Source organism: Centruroides vittatus, unplaced genomic scaffold, assembly GCF_030686945.1.
Source record: "Centruroides vittatus isolate TY-2023 unplaced genomic scaffold, ASM3068694v2 contig_2554, whole genome shotgun sequence".
NCBI lineage: Eukaryota > Metazoa > Arthropoda > Arachnida > Scorpiones > Buthidae > Centruroides > Centruroides vittatus.
Window position 1 is genome coordinate 1 of NW_027121619.1, and position 11,067 is coordinate 11,067.

The following is an 11,067-nucleotide window of genomic DNA, read 5'->3' on the forward strand; positions in this document are numbered from 1 at the left end:
GGAAATTCTTTTTCTATTTGCACCCAAAACATTAACAGTACTTTTAAAATTAAATACTATAATATATAAATATATTATTATATATACATTTTTGTATATTTGATTAACATTAATTTTGAAAAAGTTTGATGTTTAGATGGGTTTTAATATTTTTATTTATTGAATTTTACAGAATTAAACAATCAGAAGAAAAAGAATGGAAAGTATCAATGTGACAGTTGCAAGAAAGAATTGGTTCGAAGTACTCTTTAAAATATCATCAAAGGATTCACACTGGAGAAAAACCCTTTACTTGTGATCTTGCAACGAAGTTTCTCACGAAGGATTTCTGATTGACCCTCAAACTCACACAGGAGAGAAGCATTCCTTGTGATCATTGCACGAAGTTTTAGACAGATGTTCTGATTGAACACCTCCGAACTCACACAGGAGAGAAGCCTTTTACTTGTGATCATTGCAAGCGAAGTTTTAGACAGAAACGTGTCTTGATTGAACACCTCCGAACTCACACAGGAGAGAAGCCTTTCACTTGTGATCATTGCAAGCGAAGTTTTACACATAAAACATAATCTGATAAAACATCTTCGTCTCCACACCGGAGAGTAGCCACTCTCTTTTAATTATTGCTTACAAAACTTCTATTCTAAATCTAATTAAAATAGTCATGTTATTAAAAATCATAACAACAATGTTGAATAATGATATTGTTATGGAGGAATATTTGAAAAACAAAAATTGATCAAAATGATTGATTTGAAAAATATCTAATATTTGTGTTTAGATTTTATTGAATGTAAAAAGCAAAACAAATATATAAACTGTCTTCTTGATTTTGTAATTTTTACATTTCACTTGAAAACAATTGATTTTATGGACAGAAAGAAACTGGTTTGTATAGTTTTGAATAAATAAGTGTTTAATTAAAACAGTAACACATACATAGGAAAGTGTATTTTATTATTTATTTAGAACGAAAGGGTTTATTTGTAATAATCACGAATTATTACAATATTCAGAAACAAAAGGAATTGAAATCTTCTTTACTCACAGGGTTCAAATGATATCACTCGTGTTACCAGCAGAATCAAGCAATTGCTATTAATGAACTCCATTGTAGATATTTGTTTCCGATAAAATTCTTTAAAAGTCATTAAAATATCGGCTGTTTTTATAATGTTCAAAGCAATGTGTTGTGACATACACAGATATGTTTTCAATTATTCGTATATTCAATTAGTAAGATTAGAAAATTTATAAAAGGACATTAATTCCAGGAGATAAAATAAACATTAAAACTGTAAAGATTTAAAATGTCAAGGATGCAAGAATAAGAAAAGTATTCGTTCATCATAAAATGAAAAAATATAAATATATAGAAGAAAAATTAATAATATAATATTTAATTGTTAATAAAGTAAGTATTCTTCAAGCAGATAAAAGTAAACAAAAGTTATTAGTCTAATAAATGATTAAAACATCAAAAACAATATCTTATAGTATCAACAAGTTAAGGAAAGCTCAAAATATCCAGCGGAGAATATAGAAAAATATCGAGTAATTGAGTTTGCATTAAAATATTTTTAATTGTAGAAGTGCCAATTGAATGATTCTTAATCTGGACTTTATGGTTTAACAAATACAGAAGAAAAGCACGAATTCCAAGAAATTGGTAAAGAGCTTTTGGCACAGTCTATTTGGGTCGGTCTAAAATTCTGACATAGCAATTGCTTCGAGAAACAACAATTTTTCCGGAGATCAGGTATACATTGAGCATTGTTTCGTTATCTCTTCTAATGTAAAGACGATACAATGTCTGTAATGAAGTTGATAATCCAACAATGTCTTACTTTATTTTATCTTCGGCACATTAAGTGTGTACACCTGACTGCAAAAACACAGTTCATTTATATAATAATGTTGTAAATACTTTACAAAAATATTCTATAAACAACTAATAAACAATATTAATATTATTTACAGCAATTCGGTATTGACAGAGAAGAAATGCTGGCGCGTGTTCCAGTCATCCTCACATTGTTCCGTTTATTGGTTTATTTCAAACTGCTATTAGGTAAGCTCTAAGGTTTTTGATATTACTGTTTTGTAATATTTATGTGTTTCGAGTAATAAACTATTTGCGCTCTTTAGTTACTGTTTTGTCTGTGATTATATGAATGAAGAAAATTTACAGACTTTTTGAAAATAAATGGAACTTTATCGGAAATCCAAGCTAAAACGATCGGTGCACAACGTGCTTCGGCCATCGTTTATATTAACAAAAAAAGGTGTTTATCTAAATATGTTTATATGTATAAATTTATTTACGTATATATACACTGGGTGACAAATTATTTTACTTTCTCCGATAGAAATTATTCACAGAAATATAAGCTCTAACAACATCCTAATACTGTAGTTAAGATCAATGGAGCTTATTTGATTGACTTTGGTCTCGGCACAGTAAGTACCGTACGCCTCTTACTGTTCTTCAGCTGTACTTTTTTATGATGTGACGATTTTATTGTGTTTAGTTCAAACGTCATCGAAAAGAGTTCTGCGGAAATCTGTTCTATTTATGCCCAGAAATTCTTCAACAGAAGGAATACGGTAAGAAATGTTATTTACATTTAATGGCTTTCTTTAATTGGTGAAACCATATTGGATAACTTTTATTGGTGAAATCAATAAAAGTTATGCCAATATGGTTTACAGACGCTTACTGCGATTGGTGGGCGTTTGGAGTTGTATTATACCAGATTTTCGTTGGAAAAACTGCAATGAATATTTGTGTGGAAAAACTTATGACCTTTGAAGATTTCAAGATATTGCCGATTACCGAAAAACTTAAAAGTAAGCTATTATTAGTTTAGAATTTGTTAAGTAACAAAGGAAGCGATGATTAATATGAAAATGTGACTAAAGTTGCCGAAGAAGCGGAGTTGACGTATCCTTTTGAACTACTGCAGGATGCCAAACAAGTAATCTAAAATTTGTTACAGAAGTAAGTTTATCGTGTAATTAGTTTTCTGAAATTTCTATTATACATTTTACCAACAAAATTCTTTTGAACATTTCTTATGTTTTATTTTAATTAATACACATTTCGTATTACATTATGTCATAAAATCCAACATCTTTTATAATTAATGTGTTGTTGTTATTAGTCAAATGATTTAACGCATTTTTTTATTGAATCATTTGATGATTAAAATACTAATTTAAGATAATGGACACAAAGGCATAATACATAAACTACACTCGACGATTAATTCATTACTGTTAATCGAACGTTCAATCCCGGTTTTTACTAAGTGAATTAATTACATTTTAATTTTTTTGAATTTCTGTCAGATAAATAAATATTTTTATACAAACGAAAGACAAAGTAGCTATAAAAATGTCAGACAATCATCATTTTATTTTCTTTAGTGTTCCAGAAGAAATCGTAGACAGCCAGACTTTCCTTTTTGCACTACTCAGCTGCCTATTTAAAAAAAGTAGATAAAAAGAAGCCGAAACCTCGAACACATAAGAATGAACCATTTAGACGTCGTAAGATTTACCATTCCAATTTTAAGAAAATTTTAAAAATTTTTATTGGTTTTCTGTGTTTTTAAAGAACTTTTTTAAAAATGGCAGCTTAGTAGTTTAAAAAGGAAGGCCTGGCTGTCTGTAATTTGTTCTGGAACACTAGAAAAATAATATGGTGATTGTCTGAAATTTTTAGAGCGACTTTGTCTTTAATTTCTATAAAATACATTTTAATCATTAATAAGAAATTTAAAAAGTTATCGACGTATCACGCCTTACTTGTTTGTTTCATTGCAATTTCTCCGATATAATTTACAAAAACAAAGTATGGTAATTGAATCTTGAAGATTGAACAATTCTAATTAACTATTGTTATTGTTGACCATTTCAAAATCCTAAAGAACGTCTCAGAGAAAGAAAAATCAAAAAACATAAATTTTTCGATCATGTGCCAATAATGCTCAAGACTTGAATCGTTACTAAGTCATTCAAAAATATTTTGAAAGGATAAATTCTGTTTTTACATTCCTTTTATTCTTATTTTAAATATAATATTTACATTGTATATACAAAAATGATTTCTTTTAATTTCAAATTTTATTCGTTATAATTAAAGCTTAATTAATTACTAATAATTCTTGCACGTTTTGATAGTGTTACTCGTCTAACTTTTATGTGATCCGCATCTTAAATGCATTTATATAAATGATGTGTAATTAGGAATCGCTCAATGAATGAAAGAAGGGTTTCGAAAAAAAATCTTATGCAAATGAAACGAAGATATATTTATGATGTCACAATTCTGGGATGGAATTTTTAATTATATTGTAAATGAAATAAATCTAAATACTTTTCCTTAACATTAGAGTTGTGCCAGGTCTTCTATCTAACACGTTCCAGGAAGAAAATTATGGAATTGAAATATCATGACTTCTGGTTTGCATCAAAATTTCGTGTATTTAATTTTTTGCCACGTAGGTATCTATATCTGTTCATCGGTGTAACTCCGTTTTCGAGAATAAGTTACCCTCATTTAAACCTTTAAAATCGTAATGTTAAAGATGCAAAATCGCGGTCAAAAATGCAGATTTTACATGTATTATCATGCCCAACGATTGCACCTTCAGTATTGGGTAGGACCAAAAAAATAGACTTGACACTGTCTTTCTGGGACACACACAATATTTCGTATGGATACATGCAATATATTTTATTGGAAAACACTAAAAATAAACAAAATTTAATATTCTTGTTCTAGTGATGAAATGATGGAGATTAGGCTAGTATGCCTTAATCTTCGAGAGTGCTCTCAGAACAGACTGCACGGGAAACAAACCAGAAATCTGTCCAATTCTGTAACTGAAGACAGTTCTGAAGAACTGCACTTGCCCGTAGCAGACCCACGCTCTCTGCTGTGAAAGGCCAACTCTCTTCAATAGGCTCAACAGAAAAAGCGCATATAAAATAGCGGTGAGTTCGGATGTTTTCTACGCACCACCGTTGACGACTTCATTTGAGCTCAACCCCAACGATAGGCCGAATGAAAGAACAATTTTTAATTTCTGATTATCTTTTTCGTTTAAAAATTTTCAAATTATATTTCTGCGTTCAACTTTAAACCAAAAGTGGCATATTATTAAGACCACGAACAGATTTTTGTAAATGAAAAGTCCATTGAAATTATAAATACTCCAAATTGGCAGTATTTAAGAGTAAAATGTGACGGGGGATTTATTGAGCGGTTAAAGTGACAAGAGCGATTCAAATTCGGACTAAAAACTCTAATATTTCTGGAAAATGGTCCATCCTGCACGTGAAGAATGCAGTCTTCCATTACTTTGCCCATTGTGTATCTGGCCCGACCCACAACGAGTTTCATAAAAATGACTTCTCAAAGCATAGATGAAAAATATAAAAAATTTATTAATATCACACTCTACGGCGTCATTAATACAATAAATTTTCAACAATACCTTTGAGTTCAATTGTCGAGTTGCTATTGTTGAGTGGAACGTTTCCTTGCGCCGAAAAAGTTGTGTTGCGAATTTTCAGAAATAAAATGAAGAAGAAAAGGTAAATGTAATCAGTAATTGTGTTTATTCATACGAATTATTAAATATGAAGTATGAATTAATAGACTTCCTTTATAGTAGGAGAGAAGATTCTGAACCGAGTGTTCAGGAAAATAAAGATTACCCATTTCAGGTAAACCATTGATTTCTCTGTAAGAAAATCGAAATTATTCTTTGAGGAGATTAAGATAAGGAAGATTTTTGGTTAATTTTTTAAAACATTCTTATCGATAACGTTGCAAACATTGATGTTTTTTATCTTGATGTTTTGTAGAATGACAAAGATTCGCCTGCAACAAAATGTGACTCCTCGAAGAAAGACGAGTCGCAGTTGCAAGCAAATAACCCGAAAAATAGAAAGTTTATGGGAGTTTTAAGAAATTTTTTCTATAAATTCTTGTTATGTTGTTGCATTTCAGGCGAGATTTCTGATTCGGAGGTAAGTTTTCGTTCTTTCTGTCTTCCTTCCGTCAGCAAATTTTGTAAATAAATAATCATTTTTATAATTTTGTAGACTTACGAATCGGTAAAGAAACTCGCAGATTCAAAGCAGGAACACGACTGTTTTGATAAAGACAAACACTATATTGACAAATACAAAATTACTAAAGAAGTTGGACGTGGAAGTTTTGGGATTGTTTATTTGGTTAAGACCAAATACTCCAGAAAGAAAAAGGCTTTAAAAGTTGTAAAGAAGGAATTCTCTTTTTCTAATCAGGTATTCTTTAACAATAAATATCGATATTCTGTACATTATGGGGATTTAGAACAATTTCTGGAATATACAAACTAATCACGAATAAAATATACATATATATTAAAAAGAATAATTCTCTTAATCAGTACATTGAGAATAAGAGTAATCAATGCTTTATGAATTTACATTAGTATTATTTATAAATTTATATTTTGTGTGTATTTATCATTCATTTATTTATAGTTTGGTGAAATCCGGAGAGAAGTAATCGTTTGGAATTCTGTGTCCGCCCATCCGAATATCGTCAGATTCATTCGGTTCCTCCAAACTGACACAGTGTAAGTTTTTCTCTTTTCACCTGAGTTATTTATAATAATTTGTGCTTTGTGAGATAATAAGTTTTATTTTTCAGCTGTTGCTTTGTTTCGGATTTTGTTGAGGGAGAAACTTTGACCACATTTATACAAAAGAATAGTCCTATAGCGAAGAGCAAAGCAAAAGTGTTTGCCGCTCAAGTGGCCTCTGCCATTATGTATATTCATACGAATGGTAATTATTTCCTGTAAATGTATTTGCTTATTTAGTTCATAAATGTGTAAAGAGTGGCGAAATAATGCTTTTATTTTGAATAGAAATAATACATCGAGACATTAGTTTAAACAACGTTATGTTAGATGTGTACAAAGGTGCACAAGTAATTGATTTCGGTCTGTCCACAGTAATATATAATATATATTAAAATATATTACATATATAAAATAAACATTGTAAAATTCCTGAATTGTAGTTTTTTAACGATCTCTTGACTGTTTTATTATTACCTTTTTCAGTACGAACGAAATCCAAGAGATTTTTGTGGAACGTTATCATTTCTGTGTCTGGAAATTCTCCAGAGGAAGCCTTACGGTAGGGACTTGTATTTTCACACTTGCTCGTATCATATTGTTGGATGTACTAATGAACGTATTGTTTGTAGATTCCTACTGTGACTGGTGGGCTTTCGCCATCGTGTTATTTCAAGCGTTGGTTGGAAGAACCCCTCTGGAGATTTATGTGAAAGAAGCGTTGGATATTGAGAACGTGTATTTATTGCCCCGTTACAATTGGATAAGAGGTAATGTATCAAAATTGTTAATTTAATAATAATAATAGCAATATAAGATAATTACTATTAAAATGTGTTTGCAGCTGCTTTAAATGTGAAGGTGTCGTATCCTGCTGAATTATCGGATGAAGCCAGACATTTCATTAACGACTTATTGCAAAAGGTAATTTTATACTTAATAAGGCATTTAACACCTTCTATCGCTTAGAATAGTTTATGTAATTGAAGAGAAACGTTTTCAGTCTAATGGAATAGGCCATACTGATGTGAACTGGCATTCGAACGTATTTCAAAATTCTAATAAATGGTACGTTCGATCATTATATATTCAAATTTGCAACGAAGAAATAGATAAATTAACAAATAAATACTAAAATAAAATATACTAAATACACGAAAGCAACAACAATATAAAAAATAAAAGAAATACACAAAAAGGCATCACAGTATATGGGCAGATACGGACTAATACATTTATATTATATTTTTTTTTAATAACGTGTTGCCAATTAGTTTAATAACATTTGTTTTATCCGAAATAACACACAGAGGAAAATATTCGAAATTCGAATAGTAAATTTGAATCAGTTATTATTTGTTTTTGATTATTTCAGGACCCGTATAGACGTCCTTTAGAAGCAAATATAAGGGAACACGAGTATTTTCATCGAGTGCCTTGGCCCAAAATAGTATGTTTTATTTTCCAATATAGCATTTGAATGTCATTGTACGAAATAAAACAACTGATTTTTTTTTGTATTTTCAGACTTAAGGTTTTCAGCGGAATAAACTGAAAATGAAGCTTTTGAATAAAGAATGTGTCAATTTTACTTGGTTTTGTTTTAAAAATGTATTATATAGCCTATTATATTTACATTATTTGTATCATTATTACATTTCTGGATTGACAAGCGACATATCACACGATCCTGAAGACATTCACGAAGACGCTGCCTTCGAAACAGATGTGAAACTATCGACGTCTTTCGATCTGTTCTCAGAAGTAAGAACCGATCGATATGAAATGGAATGTGTCGTGTGTCAAGTCAGGTTTGACGACGAAGTTTCTCTGCAAGAACACATGAAAAAGTATCACTGAGGAACATTTTTAATGTTAATAACGTTGAAATACTTTGCAGTTTTCGATTGTTCTTCCGACATTCTTGAACTCTCGATTTTATTCTGTTGTTATGGACAAGTGAAGATTTCAAATTAGTTTGACATTTAAATTTTAGTGACGAAATTACACACGATATTTGACATTTAGGATTGTAGTGATTTAAATCAAATATAAATTACTAATAAAAATTTCCATAATTTTCAAAAAGTTTAGAACTTTTTATTTTTCAAAATCACGAAGAAAAATAAACTGATTCGGAATTACATAAACTTTGTATATTGTTTTTCTATAAACACAAATTAAGTGCATAAACATTAATTTTTCAACGTTATACAGTTATAGAGAACCTTATGGACAATATTAGTAATGAGGTTAGCTTCAATCTGTCATTGAACAATATGGAGACACCAAGATAAAAGCAAAAAAAAAAAAAAAAAAAAAAAATATGTTAGAAATAGTGTTTTAATATGCTAAAAGAGAGCGATAGAACAGGATCACACGTGAGAGTATATGTGTTTGGTACAGGTAGGCTTATTCTAGCGTCTTGAGAAAGAGAGATTCTTACCCAATTTTAACAGAAGTTGCTAAATTTGGCGAATGCACACGAACTAGGCTTCGAAATCCGAATGGAAGAGTCGAATAGCAGGTTCTTTCTGTCGTAGAGAGGCCCATTCACACGCGTTTCGATAAGCGAGAGACAAGTCGGCTGTAAATGGTGTATACGATTATAATTTGTAAATTTGGTGATGGCTCAGGATGCTCGACACCACTTCATATATTAAAATTTGAACCACAGGAAATACTTTCTTTAGGAGTGAGCGGTGTGGTATGGGGCCAGGATATGTAAAATTGCTCTAATTTTCCTGAATTTCGAATTTATATTTTAAAGTATTACAAAGTACAACAACCCCGTTGATAATTAAAAACACTTGTAATCATTAATTTCGCAGATATTTATAAATTATTAATAGTAGTTACTTAGCAAAATATGCACATAAAATTCTTTAAATTATTTATTATAAATTTATTTATAATGAAGAAATTACATTGTCACTTATTTATATTTATTGTATAAATGTATTTATACAAAATAAATAATTTACAAGCTAAAGAAACGTTTTTTTAATATAATAATTATTTTCATTATTTAACTTCTATGAACGTTTATCTAAAATTTTATTTTTACTTAGAAAGAGAATTCGGCAATTTCGGCTGTTATAAGTACTAACTTACAGTATTTTTTTCTTTATTTCTCCTTCGCACTGCGTTAATTATTACGGCAAAGGGCGTTAATAATGATTTCGAAACTGATATCAATATCCATTAAAAAGTCATTGCACCTTCTGATCTCTCTCGTTTTTATCCTTATATTTCCAATATAAATATTTTTCAATACGAAAACAGATAAAATTGTATCGTAAAATTTCTTCATTTTATAGTCTACAGTATACTAAAAATGTATAAGTATTAAAAGAATGTATAAATCTGGGTTTTCTCCCTATGCTGTCTTTTAACATTTACTTTTTTTGTATATCCTAATTTTACTGTAGAAATTGTTGAATTTTTACATTGACTTGTTTCGTGTCTTCATCGGGGATAGTAATTATGCATTTTTCGGCATTACTAAAATATACAATAATAAATAAATAAACAGTCCTCCAAGTTAGCAGACGTTGGGTTAATCGGGTGGAAGTTATCAATTATTAAGGAATAAGGTAGTTACACAAGTAAATGACCGATTAAGTATCTTAATAATAGAGATTTGTATATAATCATTTAACAAACAGACATTTAACATAAGTAATGGTCATCGCTGGTTACCGAGAACTCGCACTACTCACTCAAAAACTGAATTTTTAATTTTCTGTAGTATTTATTAAATTAATGACAGAATGTTTTTAAAATTGAAAAATTACCAGTGAATGACCATATGGTTCTAGTAGTTGACTAGCTGAGGGCTATTGAATGACCGAAAGTGACTAGAATTTTAGGACACTATATGCGAATTTATACCATTGTATACTACATATGTGTTCGCAAGTTTTTGTAATTCAATCATGTAATTTCAGATTAAGAAATTGGAATAAAAATATTAATTGTTAGAAAAGGTCTTTAATTCAAAAATATCATATATACAATGTTATAGAAATTATCAGTTTGATAATCTATACAAAAATGTGTTTTGTAGATAGTTAATATTGTAGTAATAATTTTCTACATTTATCTGATTGTTATTAAATGCGATGGCTTCCTTGAAATCTGTTAACAAATTAATAGTCGTTGACCATTTTCTCTTCCGGGAGGTCAAGTACTGCTTGCAGGAGGTCGAATTACTTCTCCCTCCTGCAGACAGTCTTCTTTCTGTCCGACAAGCAGTATGGTGGCATTCGGATAGGAAAATTGTATAATAGAAAGTTACCGGTAAACATAAAATATGATTTAAGTGGTTTTCGGAGGTGCCGATTTTAAACCTGAAATTATTCCTCTACTGTACACAATTTAAAGAATTTCAAAAATGTGTTGGATTGGGCACTCGGTGTTA

At 29.9% G+C, this 11,067-nt stretch overlaps 2 protein-coding genes across 2 annotated transcripts; both read left to right on the forward strand.

Annotated features, from left to right (window-relative positions):
- The first annotated feature begins 5,497 nt into the window (after positions 1–5,497).
- On the forward strand, positions 5,498–6,935 carry LOC136971455 (uncharacterized). Its single transcript, XM_067265910.1, has 6 exons — positions 5,498–5,604; positions 5,682–5,736; positions 5,878–6,042; positions 6,118–6,321; positions 6,544–6,638; positions 6,713–6,935. Exons 1-6 carry the CDS (start codon positions 5,591–5,593, stop codon positions 6,864–6,866), a joined length of 687 nt encoding a protein of 228 aa, XP_067122011.1. The 5' UTR covers positions 5,498–5,590; the 3' UTR covers positions 6,867–6,935.
- Positions 6,936–6,963: 28 nt separating this feature from the next.
- On the forward strand, positions 6,964–8,177 carry LOC136971454 (protein kinase C, brain isozyme-like). Its single transcript, XM_067265909.1, has 6 exons — positions 6,964–7,018; positions 7,131–7,206; positions 7,277–7,414; positions 7,489–7,568; positions 8,020–8,094; positions 8,172–8,177. The coding sequence occupies exons 1-6, from the start codon at positions 6,968–6,970 to the stop codon at positions 8,175–8,177; spliced, it is 426 nt and encodes a 141-aa protein (XP_067122010.1). The 5' UTR covers positions 6,964–6,967.
- The last annotated feature ends 2,890 nt before the right edge of the window (positions 8,178–11,067 follow it).